Source organism: Neomonachus schauinslandi, chromosome 2 (genome assembly GCF_002201575.2).
Source record: "Neomonachus schauinslandi chromosome 2, ASM220157v2, whole genome shotgun sequence".
Classification (NCBI taxonomy): domain Eukaryota; kingdom Metazoa; phylum Chordata; class Mammalia; order Carnivora; family Phocidae; genus Neomonachus; species Neomonachus schauinslandi.
Genome location: NC_058404.1, coordinates 187,506,637 through 187,528,236, shown reverse-complemented (window position 1 = coordinate 187,528,236; position 21,600 = coordinate 187,506,637). Strand labels below are relative to the sequence as shown.

General features: G+C 41.8%; 1 protein-coding gene across 4 annotated transcripts in view; it reads left to right on the top strand.

The window, feature by feature from the left end:
- SLIT2 (slit guidance ligand 2) overlaps positions 1-20,483 on the top strand; it is a 361,031-nt gene extending 340,548 nt beyond the window's left edge. For all 4 annotated transcript variants that reach the window (XM_021679394.2, XM_021679393.2, XM_021679397.2 and 1 more), the window contains 7 exons: positions 1,012-1,149; positions 1,258-1,498; positions 3,077-3,207; positions 13,678-13,832; positions 18,249-18,540; positions 18,775-18,986; positions 20,085-20,483. In XM_021679394.2, the coding sequence (XP_021535069.1) occupies positions 1,012-1,149; positions 1,258-1,498; positions 3,077-3,207; positions 13,678-13,832; positions 18,249-18,540; positions 18,775-18,986; positions 20,085-20,326 (1,411 nt within the window). In that variant the 3' untranslated portion in view covers positions 20,327-20,483. The remainder of the gene's footprint in view (positions 1-1,011; positions 1,150-1,257; positions 1,499-3,076; positions 3,208-13,677; positions 13,833-18,248; positions 18,541-18,774; positions 18,987-20,084) is intronic.
- Positions 20,484-21,600: the final 1,117 nt, after the last annotated feature.

The window sequence follows — 21,600 nt, the reverse complement described above, 5'->3', positions numbered from 1 at the left end:
CCTGAAGAAGGATTCAGTGAATCTATGACCCTGGAGAAGGATTCAGTGAATCCATGTACGCCAAGTGGTTAGAATAGGGCATGGCACGGAGGACGCGCTCCAAGAACGCCAGGTGTATATTATCTCTGGTTCTTCACCATCAATGCGGCTGGGACCCCTTCTTCCCTTCTGCCCCTAGAGTAAACAAACAAGCTCAGAGCTGTCAGTGGAACTGACCCCAGGAATTTTTTAATTTTTTTCCCTGTCCTACTCCATTAGGTCAGCCCAGCTCTGACATAATGATTATCTGGATTCATTATGAATTAGGGTGTCCAATGTTGACATAAATTTTTTTTCCATAAAATTCTATTTTATTCCAATACATCCCTTCTCTATGAGAAAACAAAAACATTATTTTTAAAATATGTTTAATATTCTTAGTAAATTTTACAACATAGCATTTTTTGTTTGTTTGTTTCCACTGTTCAAAGGAATCAGAGCAAATGAAAACAGAATACTATAGGCAAAAATAGTGGGGACAGAGGGAGGGAGGGGAGAGAGGATAGAGGAGGGAAGGAGGGAGAGGAAGGGAAGGAAGGTGGAGGAGGGGGGAAGAAAGAGGGAGGGAGGAGGGAAGCAGAAAAGCAAACATGATAGGGAGAAGGAAAGAAGGAAGGATGGGTGGGAAGGAGGAATACAGGTGCAATTCTGTGCTCATTGGGATTGTGGATGTTCACTATCATCAGAGTCCTAACCATCCCTCCGAAAGATCACAGTGAGAAATCATGGAATAACTTTTCTAGGCATCCATTAATTTCAGGGCTCTATCAGTCTGTTCACGTGAGTTTTGCATTTTTTGCTTTCATTTTCACTTATTTGTATTGAAGTATAGTGGACACACAATGCTACAGTGGTTTTAGGTGTACTCAATAAGTTTGTAAAGACAGTGCCTATTTTTCTAGATGAAATGCAACCCTTTTACTTACTTTGGCTCAGTTGGGTGTGAAACTATTTACGTGCTTGCTCAAACAGGTGCGACTGCACACCAGGCTATGTGGGTGAGCACTGCGACATTGACTTTGATGACTGCCAAGATCACAAGTGTAGAAACGGAGCCCACTGCACGGATGCAGTGAATGGCTATACGTGCATCTGCCCCGAAGGTTACAGGTAAAAGTAGAAACAGAGGTTTCTATTTAGAGTTCAGTCTCACAGAAAGGCTTCAACTCATCTCAGCAATTAAGTAAAAACAATGTGCTATTGCTCTGTTTTCTTTAGTGGCCTGTTCTGTGAATTTTCTCCACCCATGGTCCTCCCTCGAACCAGCCCCTGTGATAACTTTGATTGTCAGAATGGAGCCCAGTGCATCATCAGGATAAATGAGCCCATCTGCCAGTGTTTGCCGGGCTACCAGGGAGAGAAGTGTGAAAAGTTGGTCAGCGTGAATTTTGTCAACAAAGAGTCTTATCTTCAAATTCCTTCAGCCAAGGTCCGGCCTCAAACGAACATCACCCTACAGGTAAGCTGTGCCCCCGGGAGCAAGAGCTGATTTCATCCTAAACCACCTTCAACTTCAAATCATCAACATCAATGGTAGTTCATGAGTGATTCTTTCTTAAAGAGACAGTTACCATCCTCATAACACAAAGAAAATGCTCTCTGTGTGAAAAGCTCTAGTTATTCTTCTCTCCAACATTTGTGTTTTTCAAAATTACAGGGGAACCAGGTATTTTTATTCACTACTTGATTGTGAAACACAGAGAGAACAACAAAACATGTTTTGTGCTCTGGTGAATGGGGCAGGGGTTCTACAAGGGGTCGGGGCTTTTCTTAGGAGACCTGCAGGTAAGGAGAGCACAGGTGAGACCACACCTTGACAAAATATTCAGCCAGTGCCTTTGAACTCTTTACGCAGAACCTTTAAGAAGTGACATGAGAGGGGCGCCTGGGTGGTTAGGCGACTGCCTTCGGCTCAGGTCATGATCCTGGAGTCCCGGGATCGAGTCCCGCATCGGGATCCCTGCTCAGCAGGGAGCCTGCTTCTCCCTCTGACCCTCCCCCCTCTCATGTGCTTGCTCTCTCTCATTCTCTCTCAAATAAATAAACAAAATCTTAAAAAAAAAAAAGAAGTGACATGAGGGCACCTAGGTGGCTCAGTCTGTTAAGCGTCTGCCTTCAGCTCAAGTCATGATCCCAGGGTCCTGGGATTGAGCCTGCTCAGCCAGGAGTCTGCTTCTCCCTCTGTTTCTCTGTTCCTCCCCCCAGCTTTGGTTCTCTCGCTCACTCTCTTTCTTTCATAAAAAATCTTAAAAAAAAAAAAGTGACATGAATTGAACAAACTCAAATGTTATTGTAAGACTTTTCACCAAGTCACCTGTCCCTTTGAGCAAATTAGTCAGACCCGTGCGGAGGAGGTGAGACTAGATGAGGAGTTATGAATTCAGGACACATGGGGCATATTGGGGCTGCATGTTTTTGTTTTTTTTTTAATCTGGTAAGAAAAATATTTTAATGTATTTTGAATTCAAATGACTTTAGCAGATTTCCTATAGATGCCACCCCTTATTTGGTTTACCCTGACACCCCAGTGTCAGGAGGAATGGGACTCAGGAAGACAGGCAGGCTTTCTTTAAAAAGCCTGTCTCCCTCCCTTCCAACATTTGCCTCACCAGATTGTTACAAGAAGTACCTAGCGGGGTTCAGGTGTAAGTCCCAATTTTTAACAAACTGGTCCTTTAAAAGGCCAAAAAGCCGGAGAAAAACAGAGATTTTCCCCTGTTCATGCCCTCACAGTGGCGAATAGGAGCAAAAAGACCAGGTAAATGAAAACCTCCAGCAGAGAAAGTTTTAGGTACATCCCAAGGTGTTTCCTTAAGTATCTGTTACTGGTTTTGTTTTTTAATTCTTTATGAACTTATCGCATCAAAATAACTTAGGAACAGGTCACCTTTCAAGTCCTCATTTCCGCCTGCCTTGCATTATTACTTTCTCACAGCATAAGGGAAAAATCAGCTAAGAGTAAAAACCCTGCACTGAGCAGTCTGGCTGCTTTTTGGTGACTGTGCATCCTGCTAACGTCAGGGTTACTTCCTACCAGATTGCCACAGATGAAGACAGCGGAATCCTCCTGTATAAGGGCGACAAGGACCATATTGCCGTTGAACTGTACCGGGGACGGGTCCGCGCGAGCTATGACACCGGCTCACACCCGGCTTCTGCCATTTACAGGTGAAGTTCTCTCAGTTACTGGTAGAGGTGAAAAGCAGTTCAGTGAGAAGCCGTGGCTCCTCTGTTATTCTGTAATGGCGAGCGGAGGGAATAATTGGGCCATAGCAGCCGTTATGATAAGTGTATTACTTACGGGCCTGGCAGGAACAGATGTCATGCTCAAGTTGGATAATGGAGGAGAGAGTCTCAAGGGAAATTCTTATAAAGATTGTTAGCGTACAGTAACCGGGGGGCCAGTAACGAGGGATACAGCTACTCCCCTCCCCATGCTTGAAGGGGTGAGTGGGGGCAGCAGTTATGGAAATCCATGCTCAGAATAGGACTTGTGTCTCCGACTGCCTGGCAGCCGCTGTGACCTTCAATGAAGGGATGAAGTCAGTCCTCAGAGAAGGCACCGGGGTTTTAAATATCCAACCTCACTCTTCTTCTGCCCGACAAGGCCCTGCCCGGGCTCCCCTTTGACCAAATCGGATTCCAGAAAAAAAGGAATCTGCTGATTGCAATAATATAATTTGCTCATGAGCCTCCCAGGGCCCAAAGCAGGGTGAAGACAGGTGGAGAGTAGCTCTAGAGAAGAACCTGCAAGATACCCAGCACAGTGAGTCATTTAACATTACCTTTCATGCAACGCATATTTACTGAGCACCTACTATGTGCCAGGCACGGATCCAAGCTTTAAGGAACAAAGACCTTGCTCTTAGGGAGATTATACAGAAGAAGCCAATGGACACATACAGTATGTGATCGGTAATGTTATTTAATTTTTAAGTTTTCTAATAATGTAATAAGATTGATGATACTTTGAAGTTATGAAAGGAGTGGTATTCATGGGACATAAATTTTGCTGGAAATGTGCTTTTGGCATAAGATTAACCTTCAGAGCCCTCTGTTGGATCTCAACACCAATTCACCATTATCTTACACCAAGTTACCTAGTTTACTTATCCACCTGTAGAAGTAACTGACACCAGTTAGAGCAAGGTCACCAAGTCATATACGGTCAGTTTCTTTTCAGGCAGGTAGCTTAAATAAACTAATCAGGCCAGTTGCTAGAGAAGAATATGTTCTCATCATTTGACTCTTGAGAAGATCTAACTTTTTAAGTTACATTGAGGTTGGTAACATAATAGGAGCCTTTGTGTCTGGAGTGAACTAAAAGCAAACTTTTGTCAAAACAGGGCCAGACTGCATCCACCCAGTTCTCCCTGAATGCTGCCATGGGAAAATGTGGGCCCCAGCTTTACCAGAACACTTATTTTTGAAGGAAAGGCATAAATCTGGATTTTTTTTAATATAAAGTATTCCGTCCTTTGAGTATTGATTGACATTTTTGTTAAATACCGTATGTGGTGAACAAAATGCATCTGTAAGCCAAACATGATCGGCAACAAATTTCGGGGCATTGACTTGGACATAAAGTTGGAGAAACTGGCCTCTACATTATTGACGTATGTACTGATGTGCTTCAAAAGCCTTCTCATCCTATTTGAGCCTTTATAACAGTTCCAGGAAAGTAGATGCCAATTGGTGAGTCCTTTTGGTGGTGAGCTAACCCACTTGGGAATATATAGAGCATGGAAACAAACACATAATTACTGGTTTCCAAATGGAATATGAATTTCATCTCCAAATGGTGATGAATTAATGCCAACATTTTAGATATTGCTAGGCCTTAAATTATGTAGCCTCAATTTGTTTCAGCCCATCAAAAAGTTTCAGAATATTGATTTTGTGCTCCTTTTTTTTTTTTTTTTTTTTTACTTTTTTGTTCTTTTGTATGCAACGGAAGAGCATAGAACTCTCTGAAACCATAGTAAAGGTTCTTGAGGTTGGCTTATTAAAGTTAGTGTTCACATAAAATATACTTAAAATGTTTCTAGATAAGTTGTAGAAACCCACATGGTTATATCACAATGAGAAGTTACCATAAAGAGCTTATTTTGAGTTTTGAGTTTATATTCTTACCATTTTTGCTTAACAAACAGTAGAGCGTACCATGGGATGTTTACAAAAAAAGAATAATATCACATGGTATACTTTTCATTATGAACCAGAAGTCCACTTCTCTGTTTGCAGATCATCTAATGGAGACATCTTGGTTTATGGTTTATGGCACAGAAACCAAGAAAAGTCATCACATTATTTTTAAGTAAAAGAAAAGTAGCAATTACTTGGACTCAGGTAGAGAGATGATTGATTGATATGGATTATGTATATAAAATGTGCATATTACATATAGAGAGATATAGATATATTCATACACCATTATGGAATAGAAAAAATGCTTCTTCGAAATAGAAGCTATAGAGAACAATTAAATTATTTCAACACACTAGGAGATTTAACCTTTGACAAGTAAAAAAACATAGTGGCTAAGATATGTTTTCAGATCTAGACTTGGCCAATTACTAGTGGATAAATGTGGAGCAGATACTTAATCTTTCTGTGACTCAGAAATCCTGTCTATAAACAATAATACAGCACATACCTGGTTAGGTCCCTCTGAGGATGAAATTCCAAACTCAGCTCCATGCTCATTTCTCCACTCACATTGTCCTCATTCTCATCTATGTTATAGCAAGGCAGGAAAATTTTTCTGGTATCTCTTTCTGGAGTATAGCAGAGGACTTGAAAGTGTATCTTCTAGCCTTATACCATAACACGAGAAGTACAGATTGTTTACAATGTCTGTAGAGCGCCGTTTGAAAATAACTATCCAGATTACAAATACATTTACTCCCTGACCTATGAAATCCCCCTTCTGGGAATTTATGCTACAGATGGACCTGAAGATAATTGATATGTGCACATGTACTCACTGTGGCATTGCTTGTAAAAACAGAAGTTAGGAAACAGCCCAAGTTTCTATCTAAATAAACTATGGTACATCCACACAATGGAATGTACTGTTAAAAAGTAAAGGGAAGGAGGGAGGGAGGGGGAGGAGGAAGTTCTCTATGTAAGATACTGGAAGATTTTCAAGGTATATTGCTCAGTTGAAAAGGAAAAAAAAAAGGTGAAACAGTGTCAAAGATGGATAAATATATATTTTTTTATTTTTATGTATTTGCATAAAGAAAAACTAGGAATAGAGAGGAAGGAGTGGGGTGGAAGCAAGATTTGTATATGAATACCACTTTACATCATTTTGATTTTTGAACCATTTGAATGTCATTAGCACTCAAAACGAAAATTGAATAGGGGCGCCTGGGTGGCTCAGTCAGTTGAGCGGCTGCCTTGGGCTCAGGTCATGATCCCGGGGTCCTGGGATCGAGCCCTGTGACGGGTTCCCTGCTCAGCAGAGAGCCTGCTTCTCCCTCCCCCTCTGCCTGTCTCTCTGCCTACTTGTGCTCTCTCTCTGTCTCTCTGTCAAATAAATAAAATCTTTAAAACAAAAACAAAAATTGAATAGAAAAGAGCAGATGCTCTAAAGACAGCCTGCCTTGATTCAGGTCTCAGCTCTGCCATCGATTCACTGCATGCCATGAGTAAATTGCATAAGCTCTCTGGGCCTCACCTGGTAAATGGTTATAGTAAATCATACTTCCATCTTTGTACGATTGTAGTAAGAATTTTATGATTTGATACACAAGAAAATATTTAGAACAACACATACCAAATATTAAACAATGCTAGCTATTAGTATCATAAAGTTAGAATGTCCAAAATGGAGTTCATTTCCTTTGCTTCACCCAAACCCATGTCCCTGTCACATTCCTAATTTCATTGAGAGGCAGCACCATCTTCTTGGGCACATAAGTGTAATGGAGTTATTCTTACTCTTTTTCTTTCCTTTACCTCCAACTTGAAATTTGTTCCAAGTCTTAACTCTGCTCCTACTGTTTTCTGGTATTTATTCAAATGCCTCTGACCTTGCTTAGGACTTACTAAAATGTGACCTCTGATGACAGGTATTACCTCTCCATCGTTATGGAGAAACCCATCAATAACATGTTGCCATCAGCTTCCCATAAATTGCTTAATAATTATTATGCTTGGTTGAATTAAATGTTCGGATCTTGATGTGTTTCTGCTTTACATAACATTATTAAAAGTACACTAATATTTAAAAAAAAAAAAAAAGTACACTAATATTTTAAAAGGGAGTATTTTCACATATTCTTACACCAGAGAATTTGTTCAGTTTAATGGCATGATTTTATGTTATATAACATTGACTTTAGTGAAAACTCATTTTCCAAATTGCATTATTTAATGTGCTGTTGGAAAATTGCTTATGGGAATAATTTTGTGTATCAGGTTGTCTTTTCAGTTGCCTGGTTACTCTTCAACATGGATGGAAATGGATTTTGTTTATTTTAGTAAATGAAATCTGATAAAATTAGGGGAAAATAATTCTACATTAAGTTAGTTCTATATGTTTTTTTTATTTTTTATTCTTTTTGTTTTTTAAAAGGCTTCATTTTAGATGTCGATGTGTTAAATGAATTGACGTGAGAACCATTATTTCATGGAATTATGTCTAGAGAGAGTACTTAACACAGCTTTAAGTGTGTTTAGGAGAACCCAAGATGTAGTAATTATTCCTTCTTCCCAGAACTGAAGTAGCATGTGCACATTTTCTCATTTTATTTCTTCTGACAGAAGCCCAACATTTCTTACAGACCTGCATACTGCTGCTCACAAGGCCAGCTCTGCAGGCAGTGGTGAGAAGCTATTGTTTTCCAGTAACGTGCACCAGAATCACCCGAAAAGTGTGTTAAAGAACAGATGACTGGTCCACCTCTCGTTTCTGATTCAGATCTTGGATGAGCCCCCAAAGTTTCATTGTTACAAGTTCCCAGGTGATGCTCTGGTCAAGGGAGCACAATTTGAGAACCACTTGTAGAAAAGGAATATATTTGAGCTGTGCTCTGAGAGCCCGTAGTGTGCATCTCTTCCCATATCCAAATTCCAAGACCTCATGCTTGAGGTTGGCCTTGAAACCAGCCCTGCTGGGAATACGTCCACCACAGAAGTCCGCAAATGCTCCAAGTCCGGGCTCTTTTTCTTATCTCAGAGAGCCAGTTGTTATAGATTTGCCAGCACCTGCTGTCTAAGGAATCAGCAAAAACAGAGATGACATAAGCTACTTAACAAGTGAATAAAGTAGAATATCACACACATGCCGAATTTTTATAGTGCTTAGCGAATAGCATAAAGAGCAACTTGGTAATAATGCCATGAATGAATGACAGCCCTCAGATAGGGGTGGAGTAACACATTTTTTTTTCTTAAGTAGACTAATAATTGCCTTTCAAAGTGACTTTTTTTTTCATCTAAATAGGCAGAAACTTTAAAAAAAATTAATAAAAATGGCATGCTTCTTTCTTTAGATTCAGATTAATGTAAATTTCCAAACCAGACAGCTTCTTTGGAAACACAGTCAACTACTGTTTAACAATGAGGAAATCAGGCTTCCGGTTATGGAATGAATAAGTCACGGGGATAAAAGGCACAGCATGGAGAGTATAGTCAGTGTTACTATAATAACGTTGGGTGACAAATGGTAGCCACGCTTGTGAGCACAGCATAATGTTTAGAGTTGTTGGATTACTGTTTTGTACACCTGACACTAATGTAACATTGTGTCAACTAGGCTTCAATTTTTAAAAATTAATTAACGTTTTTAAATGTGGAAAAGAGATGAACCATCTTACAAAGGGGCAGGACTGTACCATTCATTGAACAGATTTGGTATTTAGGGAACAGTACAACATCAGGGGACTTTTCCCTGCCAATTGTTAGGTTTGGTTGGCTATATAGTCTCTGGGTTATGCAATTTACAGGTTTACATTAAAAAAAAAAAAAAAGGAGGAGGGGGAGGAGGAAGAGGAAGCAGAAGAAGAGAATTGAGTCTCATTGGAGAGACAGACAATAGAATACCCTTGGTCTCATGTCCAAGACACACACTCAGCCATTCTTGAGATGCCATATGGGAAGGCAGCACTGTTTGCCAGCTTTGGAACTTTGAGCAAGTTATTTCACCTCTTAGCGCTTCCATTTCCTCCCCTAAGCAGTTGGAATCATACCTGTTTTTCACATGTGGCTGGGAGAATTGGAAGTAACAAACATAAAGCCCCTGCTGTCGTGCTCGGCACAGAATAGGCTCACAGTAATTGGTGATGTTGCGGGTTTATGGCTATTCTTGATGCTCAGATATCCAGATAATGAAGAATAAGTGCAAATGTTATTGCCTTATGTGGCGCTCTTACTGTATGTTCAAACGTACAAGTCCCTTTTTATTTTAGTGCATTTTTATTTAAATGAGGTAATTTGCCTCAAAAGTACTTATTAAAATGTAACTTGACTTGATCCATCAGTCATGTTGTAAAACATCCTTTTAAAAACTCTTATGCACATGCAATTAATACCTTTAATCCCCTTTGACCTCCTATTCCTTTTGATTTGAATAGGTAGGCAGGGAAATGTTGTACTACCATCCCCACTTCACCTCATCCGGGAGGTAATCAAAATGAGATGACCAGTTGAATTTGTCTGGTGTCTGACAGAATATGCCAACAGACACTTTAAATTTTTAAGGTGAAAAGCTAGAGCTCACATAAGCCAAGTGAACTGCTTCTCTTTATTAAACTACTGAATTACTTTAAGATTTATGCCTGAGACAGAATGATAAAAATGCCACTGTTGATGTGTCCTGCATAAAGAAAGAAAGAAAATCAGAGGCAAGTTAGAGCCCCTCTTCTTTTAATCCCTGAGTTTTTAAGCTCTTTTTCTATAGCCAACCACAAGACCAAGCTTTGTTTTCATACATCCACTTAGAAATTCAAGAAACCAAAATCTCTGCTAATAGGTAAGTGTAGTAAAACTAAAGACATAATAGTGGTAATAAATTCAATGTACCTTCCCAGGGGAAAGGCTCAGTGTTAAGTGGTTCACTTGCAACTCTCCTGAGTCATCAACTGTATAGTTCCCTGGGGAGTAGTGAAAGAGAGCTTATCAATATTTCTCAGAAACCAAAAGGATGTCATGCATTGTGAGTGGATAGGTAGGAATGACCGTGATAGACTGTAAAATTGAGGATGGTTCAGTTGTATCATGTAACAACTGGTGTGTCAACCGCTGCTTTTATTTTAAAGGGCATATAGGCAAAGGATTTCTGGACATCCCCTGGTTAATCTCATGCTTTAGAAGACAGCATGAAACACTGATTTAGAATATTCTTAGTTCTCAAATATTCTATTTAGACCCATACACATGCTATCATCCTAAAACACAAAGACTCTAAAAATATTAATTTTATAATACCTATCTGTCAGAAGCCATGGTGAGGCCTCAATATCAGGGAAATATAAATGGAATCAGGCTTAGTGACAACTCTGGCCAAGTTCAGGAATGATCAGATTAGACATTTAAAACTTTGGGAAGGAAAAATATCTAATCAGTCTAAATTTCACTTATAATTGGGAAAATAGAATCCAAATCCATGTTTGAATTCTATATACCTTATATGTATTCTCATAACCTTCAAACACTTATTATGAAATTATTACCTTTTTTTTTTTTTTTTTTTTTACAATTCCATGATTTCTGGTAAATGTACCAATTTGTGCAACCATCATATAAGGTTATTTTCCATAGAACTTTATTCTTGGGCTATTTGGGAGAAAAATCACCTATTAAAGGCTTGTTAGTGGTGAGAACACATGCCATTGGTATGGTACTAGGTACTTTTCAGGTTTTTTTATTCTAAAAGTAATGCATAATAATTAAAAACACATACTCTAGAAACAGGGATTCTGGCTTCAAATCTCATTAGCCACTGGCTGTGCCACGTTGAGTACCCTAAGTGCCCAACTCTTAGGGCTGTTGTGATTCTTTTTTTTTTTTCCGAAGATTTTATTTATTTGACAGAGACACAGCGAGAGAGGGAACACAAGCAGGGGGAGTGGGAGAGGGAGAAGCAGGCTTCCCACCAAGCAGGGAGCCCAATGTGGGGCTCGATCCCAGGACCCCGGGACCATGACCCGAGCCAAAGGCAGACGCCCAACGACTGAGCCATCCAGGTGCCCCAGGGCTGTTGTGATTCTTAATGAGTTAAGACACATAAAGTTCTTAGAACATTACCTGGCCTATAGTATATGCTATGTGATTCTTTGGTCTTAGTATTTGCATTTCCCTGATGGGGAACACAGAGAGAAATGACCTGAAGTCACACCAATCCAGTGTCACACATCTAATGAGACTTGGGACAGGCTGAACAAGATGTACCTCCTAGCATTGCCTTTAGGATATGACTACTGAAAAAATCCAAATTTTTAAATAAAATGCATATTTTAGATGTCCTTCCCTAAGTATGCTTGAAGCCTCTTGACTATAACTGTAAACTGGCTAGTAATTACTAAAAAAACTCTATGTTATTCTTGGGGCACCTGCGTGGGCTTTGGGTCCAGAGACGCTATCTCTGGGTCCTGGCATCGAGCCCTGCGTCAAGCTCCCTGCTCCGTGGGAAGCCTGCTTCTCTCTCTCCCACTCCCCCTGCTTGTGTTCCCTCTCTCACTGTCTCTCTCTGTCAAATAAATAAATAAAATCTTTAAAAATAAATAAAGTAGCTTACTCTGTTGTACTGCATCAAACCACTGTCATTAATGATGACATACCAAGATTGATGGTCGAGACCAATGTGTGACCAAGAAACCATTCTCCAGTACAAATGGCCTTTTCTTTGCAAATGTAAAGGAAAAAAAGAGGTCCCACTATTAATATTTACGATTTAATCAAGGTCAATGTTCATAGAGCAGTCCTATAAAACCACTTACATGCTGTATATGATCACAAAGGAAAAGCAGTTGTTCACCCCTCTATATATATCTTCATTTTAATATTTTACTTAAAACTTTAGTAACTTGAACAAGATATGCCCCCAAAGAAGTTATTCTATTTCTGCCAGTCTTTAGCATTATTTTATAATTCATATCAAAAATCAAGCTAACTAATTTCTTCCTGAAGATACTGAAATAATACTGGATTATTTATATGATGACAGTGGTAGTGATGGTGATACTGATATCTAACATTTAACTTTGCACTTTCTATATCTGGATGTTTCACTTTGCACTTCTTAAAAATCATTTTATACAGACCTCAAATTAATCATCAGAGGGAGAAATATTTATTAGCCTTAACTGAAGAGAAGACTGAAGTGTGTAAGCAATTCAGTAACTTATCTAAGGTCAAACATTTCATAAATGCAAGACCAGGATTCAAATCCAGGTTTATCTGACTCCAAAATCTGTATGCTTAACAATTCGTTGATATTCCCATCCAGTATCTTCCCTTAGAAGAGAGTCCTATTTAAGACCACTGACAGTTGGTATGCAACTTTATTTAGTAAATGATCTTCATGTATATTGTTTCCTCTGTTGGTTTTACTGGTATAAAGTGTTGGGATAATTAAATTTGTAGAGGGTAAAGATATTCATTGGCATATTAGTATTTATCATTTAAAAAAGATGATATCTGAGACAGGTTATCAAAGATCCCTGTACATGTGGACTCTTAAAACCACTTAAGACCAGCGAACTTCAGATGTTTTCACAGTTCTGCAGAATGGTTTATACTGTGGTCGAATCACAAAAACCTTTTTAATCTCTGTTGGCAAACAAAGGAATATTATTAGACACCTGTGGTGAGAACCACACAGAAATGTCAGTACATTTTTCTATTATTTTCCAGGCTTGCCCTATTTGCAAATTTAAGTATCAGCACCCAGAAATTTAAGCCATCATCTTATGTAGGGAATACTAGGTATTCACAGTTTCTTTATCCTATGCTCCCATATTTCCATGTTTGAGCCTTTTTTTTTTTCAGACTGCTTAGTCAATATACCAGTATACTAGCTCTTTAATATTCACTATTTATTTTTGACTCCAACTTCCATTTTGCCGTATTTTTGCCTCCATGGTGAGAGGTAAGTATATCCCTGACACTGCTGTGTATGGATCCTGTTTTCTGCGTTGGTCCCGTGCTCATCTTTGCCTGCTGTTAACACTCGTGTTAGATTTATAACCACACTTCAAAACCATATAGAACCTTCCTGCTAATTGTGCCCAACTTCCTCTTATTTTCAATCCCCATTTTTCATTTACCTCAGTTTCTTAATCTTTTTGTTTTTATCCATTTTATGAATTTCCATAAGCCCTCTCAAGTTTTAGAATGACTGCTAGACCTGGCCCTGGAAGAATATGATTGGATAGTGATTAAATGTACCCATTTCCACTTCTCCCAATGGGAAAACAAGCTTAATTTGTATCCATTCCTAAGAAGTAGAAATTGATTGTATCTCCCTGAAATATCTTCTATTTTTAAATAAGCTATTGGTCTTTATCTTTATTAATGCTAGGTAGGTGTATCTTTTCCTAAGAAGTGCTTATTGGAGTTTGTATTTTAACTTCTTTGGGTTCGTAAAAGGAAAATTGAAGCATCAGCTAAGTTACTTTTTCTTTGTAGTGTGGAGACGATCAATGACGGAAACTTTCACATTGTGGAGCTACTTGCCCTGGATCAGAGTCTCTCCCTCTCCGTGGATGGAGGGAGCCCCAAAATCATCACCAACTTGTCAAAGCAGTCCACTCTGAATTTTGACTCCCCCCTCTATGTAGGAGGTAAGCTCTGTTCCAAATCCAGTAAGTCCCCAAAACCCTGTGATTCTCATCATAGACTAATTCTGAATTTGTTGATCCCTGGTGTCATGGCTGTTGACCCACAGTGATCAATCACTGAAAGATGGACAGCAAGGATAGAAAAGAAAGAGCCCTGGATGTGTGTTAAGAAACCTGTTTTGTGTCTGTCTCAACCTATTAATAACCAATGTCATGGTTGGACAGGTTCTTGTGGTTCTTATGATGATTGCAAAGTACCCATCAGCAACAAGCATCAGGAAACTTTGAAGAAAGATTAGAGGTTTATTACTTACAAGACCCCAAAATTACACAGCACACCTGTGGCACACAGCGAGGTCTTAAGGAAAAATAGAGCAAGTGAGAGAGCGCATGTGTGAGAGCAGGAACACATAGGCCTGGAGTGCTGCTTTTACTGTGTCATGCTAGAAAGAAAAAGAAAAAAGTTCTGTCAGATCTTATCATTCTAGATTGTCTGTGCTACCAGTTGCCAACTCATAGATGGTAGGAATAATTATTAACAAAATCGAATGATGAATGAATGAATGAACAGTTGAATTAAATATTCAGCTCGTATTGGGGGTAACAGGAAGTACTTCTGGTTAGCTAAGACGTTAAGGTGAGTGAACAAGACAGAGGGTTGGGAAGGTGGACTAGGGGTTGGAATGATAGAGTGAAGATTCTGGACTTCATTTGTAACCAACCAGAAGGCAGTTGAGGAACAGGTGAAGAACAGAGATGTGGGCAATGTTCTGAAGGAGCCCAGAGGAGAGGACCCACAACGGAGAGAGCTTTCCTCTATTGGGGGAAAGGAGGGAAAATGTAAACTGGAGATCCGGAATTTCAGTTTTCAGGCAAAGGAGCAAGAAAGCATATGATGTTGAACTGAGTAGCATTGAATTAAATCACATTGGATTGAGGTGAATTGAGTGATAAAATTAACTCATTTTACAGAGAAGTAAGCTGAGGTTTCTGCGCAGGTCAGTGTAACTGATTTGCTCAGCAGGACAGGCATCTTCACAATGTTTACATTAATTTTCTGCAAAATAGTAATCTTGGGATTCTACATATTTATGTTATCCCTTCAGAGACTTCCTTGAAAGTATTTTTGGAATTATCCTGAAAGTCCAGAGCACTTCTGTATTTTTGTAATTTTCAGCATTTGAAGATCTTAACACTTTGAAAGAATTTTGGATTTTTAGAGACCATTAAAAATCTTGGTTCAGTTCCATAAATATTTATTTAGTACCTACCATGTGCTGGAAATGAAGTTAACATAGGTATAAAGGTTACAACATTGAAAAAGAAATATCCCTTCTTTGCCCAGGGGAGTGGGAAAAGCCGACATGTCTTCAAGGAACCATAGTGCGTTGGAATAAAAGTATTGCATACTAAGTCTGCTCAGCAAGTTGACTGATCTCATTGCTTCATGGGAATCACAACTAGGAGATGCATTTAAAAACAGCAGCCTCCATTTCTTGCCTGCACTACTGTTAACAGCCATTACATTGGGATGGGTAAAGCAAGTCACACATAGATATACCTGTGGTTTGAAAGAAAAGAAATTATACTCACTGAACACATTTGATGTGTCCAACACAATGCTTCTTTACAGTCTTAATCCTCAGAGACTTTAGGCACCAGGTATGATTTTTGTTTCATGATCCCGAAGGGACAGCCGCAAGGACTTTACAAAACGTGTCCAAGTTCACAGAGCCATGAAGTAATAGAGACCTCATTTGAGTCCAGGTCTGGTCTGTCTGACCCCAAAGCCATCTATCTGCATTGCCACTCACTTTTTAACATAGAGCAGAAAGGGAAGCAATCTAGGTTTTGTGGTTTTTTGTTTATTTCTGGACTTGTCCTTCACTTGATTTATTGTGCTTTCATCAGAAACAATTTCACTGAATCTTTTAAAATTCCTTTACGATGAAGTGAGGGGGGTTGGGGGGACCCTACAAAATGGGAGTGCTTAGGTCAGAACATTTCTCAAAAAAGGAAAAAGAAAAAGCTTTACATTCCAAACTGAAGAGTGCCAATCTTTCTTAGGATAGAGGGTCTGGAAGAATCCAGATAGTACCTCTGTCCATCCAGGCCTGAAGGAAGCCTCACTGCCAGAGAACATAGTGGGCCCATTTCCTTCCAAATCAGAGTGCAGGGTAATTCAAATTAAAAAAAAAATACAACGTAGGGCGCCTGGGTGGCTCAGATGGTTAAGCGTCTGCCTTCGGCTCAGGTCATGATCCCAGAGTCCTGGGATCGAGTCCCACATCGGGCTCCTGGCTCAGCGGGGAGCCTGCTTCTCCCTCTGACCCTTTCCCCTCTCATGCTGTTTCTCTCTCTCTCACTCTCTAAAAAATAAATAAAATCTTTAAAAAAAAAAAAATACAACGTAATCATAAGATCCCAGCCCTGAATTCGAGGTGGCAAAGGCAGAAGAACCTGACTTAGCAAAGGAGAGGGACCTCGGTAACTAAGCTCATCTTTTTCTCCAAATTTGAAAACGCACATGTCTGAAAAAAAGACCATCCCGGTGTGGACTTAAAGTCCACACATTTATGATGAATGGATATGATAGAGTTAGAAGAACTTATCCCAGAACAAAGAATTTTCTTTTACTTGGGCTTTCCTGGAAATGGTACATTTCAGATTTTTTGAGCCCGCTCTAGAAAGCAACTCTGTTCCCAAGGCCAGACGGACATGGACTAAAAGTCTGAGGTCATGGAAGTTCAAAGCCAAGTTCAAAGCCAAGACCCCTAATTTGGTACCTGTCGAAGCGTGTCCAGGGAGCACTTGCATCAAAATCAACCAAGCTGCGTGTTAACATTTAGATTCCTGCACCCTACCCCTTCCTACCAGTTAGACTCCTAAGGCAGGAAGAGAATTTGGCCTGGAAAGCCGCCTTCTGAACATGGACCTTTGGTGGATCTCAGAAACAATTGTTCTGGTCCACCCACTCAAGCTATGGATGAGAAGACTAAGTCCCACAATGGTTAGAAATAACTGGCTCATGCCTACACAGACCAACAATAAAGACATTGACCTTGAGCCTACCTGGTGGTTTTGTACATCTACCTGTCTGATGTTGGTGCTGCTAGAACCCAAACACGGCTCCTTTGAACAGAGAAGGTGATACAGCCACAGGGAGGCCCCAGCATTGCTGAGGGTCCCGGTCTTTAGAATCAACCAGCCAACCCTCTGGAGAGTGAGGACAGAGTCTTCCCCAGCCTGTACTCTCCAGCCAGTAGCTCAGAGCCCAGGCAGAGTGAGAGGGTGAGCGCCAGGGGGGATCATCAGCCACCCTGAAGGCCTCTGGCTCCCTCCCCTTACCCCACTGCAGTCTGGATGTTTGCCTCGGGTAGGATCCCATCCAGGAACTATTTCAGGGTCTGGCTTAGGCCATGGAAAGATTCCTCAGTTTTGCCAAATGAAGGTTACCAGATGACGGTCACCAGTGGAACTTATATATGCAAAGACTGCAAATTCTGTTTTTGGAGGAATTTCTTTTGTATTCCTGATTTCTTGGCACATGAACGTTTCACTCTCAATTAGCAAGAAAATGAAAACGACGTGAATGAGGTGCTGCCATGATAGGAAGCATGGGTGAGCTTCTCAGACGCCAACCAGCACTGCTGGGCTCAGGATGTTGCCGGTGGTGAGCCGGATTGGTTGCCAGCTTAGAATTTGGCAGGGCTGGGGTGAAAGGTCACTGTGAACCCAGATCTCACCCCCTCAGACTGGATGGACGGAACCATGACCCTAGAGATTGCGAGGCTCACTCATCCACTGATCTGCAGCCCGGTCTTACTGGGTGACACTGAGCATGTCGCCCCAGGTATCACTGTGCTTTCCGGAGCTCGGCTTCCAGGGCGTGTGTCCAGGCTGAAGAGGTGGCTGGAGAGAGCGCGGAGCCCAGATCTCTCCTCAATTCCTGATCTCGCCTCTAGATACAACAGGTCTGCTTTGAGGTTTTATACATTGATGCCTCCATGTAAGATTTTATTTGAAACAAATGTGAAAAATTAAGAGACTGGCCGCCAATGAACTTAGTTCTTTATTCTAGCTGTGCATTAGAATGGCCTGGAGCATCTTCCAAAAATCAAATGCAAACAAAGAACCAGCCGTCTCTTCTCCCTTCCCCCACGCTGCCCAGATGAAGTAGGTCTGGGCAGAGGTTCCAAGCTTCAGTATTTCTCTGAAGATCTCAGGTGATTCTAATGTGCAGCCAGGTGGAGGGAGAACCACAGGCCTGGAGGCTGATGATCTCTGGTTGTCCTAAAGGAGTGTCACCCTGACTGCCGCGTTGCTGGCAGAGCTCAAAGGGTCTGGGGGGGTGGCGGGCAAATTGCTGAGGATCCCCCCAGCAAAGAGCCGAACCACTGACCCGGTGTCCCCCTGCAGGTATGCCAGGCAAGAACAACGTGGCCGCGGCCCTGCGCCAGGCCCCCGGGCAGAACGGCACCAGCTTCCACGGCTGCCTCCGCAACCTTTACATCAACAGCGAGCTGCAGGACTTCCGCAAGGTGCCCATGCAGACCGGCATTCTGCCCGGCTGTGAGCCGTGCCACAAGAAGGTGTGCGCCCACGGCACGTGCCGACCCAGCAGCCAGTCGGGCTTCACCTGTGAATGTGAGGAAGGCTGGACTGGGCCCCTCTGTGACCAGAGGACCAATGACCCCTGTCTTGGAAATAAGTGAGTTCGAGCTGCACACAAACACATATACGCCAGCCCTCAAAGCAAAAGGCAGGAAGGGAGGGAAAGAGGGACAGAGGAAGAGGGGAAGGAGACGAGGGGGAGGGGAGAGAGAGAGAAGAGAAGGAAGTCAGCCCCTTGGCCCATCTCCTCCCTACTCCTTCCATCCCCTTCCTCCATTCTTACCCCCTCTGCCTAATGCGCGTACGTTCTTGCCTTACTCCTCCACCGTAGATGTGTGCACGGCACCTGCTTGCCCATCAATGCATTCTCCTACAGCTGTAAGTGTCTGCAGGGCCACGGCGGTGTCCTCTGTGATGAGGAGGAGGATCTGTTTAACCCCTGCCAGGCGATCAAGTGCAAGCATGGGAACTGCAGGCTCTCCGGACTGGGGCAGCCCTACTGCGAATGCAGCAGTGGATACACTGGAGACAGCTGTGACCGAGGTAAGCCGACCCGCCTGGGCACCACCCTTTGAAGCAAGAGCACCCCCCCCCCCCCCACCTTTGAAAAGAGAGAGAAAGGGAGACAGACACACACACAGAGGAGTGATATGAGGAAACCGGGTCTAGGCATGGCCTATAGTTGCTGCCATCGATTGATTTCCCAGCGGCATGAAGGCACCAGATGTGAAGTGTCCTCAACCTCCATGGCCGGAATTGACACGGCCTTCAGTGACGTGCCGTGAAAAATACTCCTTTTTACCTTTTGGTGCAGCACATTTACTTCCCTGCCTTCTTACCTTTACCTGCCATCCTCATCCATTTATATAATTAATTAGTCTCTGGCACAGAGAAGAGGCAGCTCATAATTCTGCTCTAGGTTTAAGACAAAGTCACCTTTGACCGTACAGTCAACTGATTTATCACAGCTCGGCATGTAGGTGAGAGGGATGGAAACGTGCCGACTTGCTGGCCCACCTTTCTCCTTCTCCCCTGTCTGCGTGACCAGAAGGCGCCTCGCCCCCAGCTGGCAGGCCTTGCGGTGGGCGTATCGGAGGGATGAGACCAGAGCAACGTGCCCGTGGAAGCTTTGAGCACATGTCTCTTTTTGAACTGGTTCATACCAGGGTAATTTATGAAGTTAGTGGAATGTTACTTGTATTAAGTAACAGATTGAATGATATTAAACCCCAGGTCTAATAAATTAAATTGCATACTCTCTGAAATGGCTCCTTGTGGTAAACGAAACCAGCTGTTAGTAGTGTAAAAACAGAAGACGCGCATTTCTGCAATAAAGGAAAAGATTTAGGAATCCAGTTTTCTTGTCAGTCCAACAGCATAGTATTTACAGTCCACATCTATAGTATTCACTTTGCAGAAAATAAAGGCCACCCCAACAACAACAACAAAAAGTATCTTTCAAGGAACAGCAAGCTGGGGCACCCGCCCATTATATGGAGTATAAGCAGGCCTGTGACAATCACACTTACCCATGGCAGACAAAGACAGCACCTCCTGAACTGGCTTGTGTATCCACGGCCCCTTTGTTGGGTACTCATAGCGACTGCCCTGAAAATGCTTGTGCTTCTTGTTCTTTTCTAGAAATCTCTTGTCGAGGGGAGCGGATACGAGATTATTACCAAAAGCAGCAGGGCTATGCCGCTTGCCAGACAACCAAGAAGGTGTCCCGGTTGGAATGCAGAGGTGGGTGTGCGGGAGGGCAGTGCTGCGGACCTCTGAGGAGCAAGCGGCGGAAATACTCTTTTGAATGCACTGATGGGTCTTCGTTTGTGGATGAGGTCGAGAAAGTGGTGAAGTGTGGTTGTTCCAGGTGCGCCTCTTAATCGCGTCCCTGGCCCCTTGTGTCTTTGGGGAATGTTGTCTACTTCTCGACCGTGGTGGACTCATTAATGCTTCATAGTGGAAATATTTGAAATATATTGTAAAATACAGAACAGACTTATTTTTATTATGAGAATAAAGACTTTTTTTTTTTTTCTGCATTCGGGGGAAAAAAAAAATGCTTGAACTAACGCTTCCCCGGTGAGAGAGAAGTAGGAAGAGAGAGAGAACCCGGAGGCCTTGGCCCACGGGTGGGAAGCGTTGCGACGCAAATTCATCTTTGCAACATGCTGAAGACGAGCAGAAGCACAGAAACGAGGGAGAGCCGAGCTTCTGTGTGCTGCGTAACATCAGCACCCAGACCGTAAAGCCCCTGTGGCCTCGTGCCCATCTCTGTGGCTCACGAGGACACACCGAGCACCTGTGTGGGGTTGAGGATGCAAGGCGGAAGAGTGGAACTCGAGAATTCACCGAGCACGCGGTTGAGAAATATTCGGTGCAAAACAGTGTCCTTGAAGACCTGGGTTCTGTTCATGAGAGGGATGGGAGAGCTAACGTAACAGGTGTATCTTCTTTTTAAACGTCAGCATGTTAGTCGAAGCAGCACACAAAAGTGTTTATCTACCGTTTTCCAGTATTAATTTTTTTGTAATATAAATGATAAAGGAGATGATAAAGAACCAATAGATTATTGATAAATAAATTAGTAATAATATGAATTTTTGTTTCTATGAGTTCAAAACAGCCCTATACAGTATGCAGTTCCGATGAGAAATATTTATTGTATCAAAGGACATTGTACTTAACATGGTAGGCCATTCTTTTACTGTTTCTCAATGCTTTAATATATATTAATTTATGATTGTCCTGATATTTTTGTATATTTTTCAAACTTAAAAATCAGGATTGGGGTGGGGGGGGTTGGCCATAGTACTAACATAGGCTGTTATATTGGGATAAATATGTGTTGATCGGTTTGTTTACCCTGACATCTGACCACTGGTGTCACCGACCTACTGGCCTCATTCAGGACACCTGCAGAGAGTATGTAAAGTCTATGCGTGAGACGGTCTTTGTACAGAAAGAAGGGGCCAGCCCCTCTGCAGTGTGTCCTCCCAGAACAAAAACGGTGTGTAGCAATCGACACTAGAAAAGTAGATATTTTACAAATTAATATTTCCTTGACATTTGTTGCCCTTTTATGAGGGGCAGGGGGCAGAGAGAAAAGGCTGTAATGTCAAGAACTGTGATTTTTTTTTTCCAAACAATAAAGCTC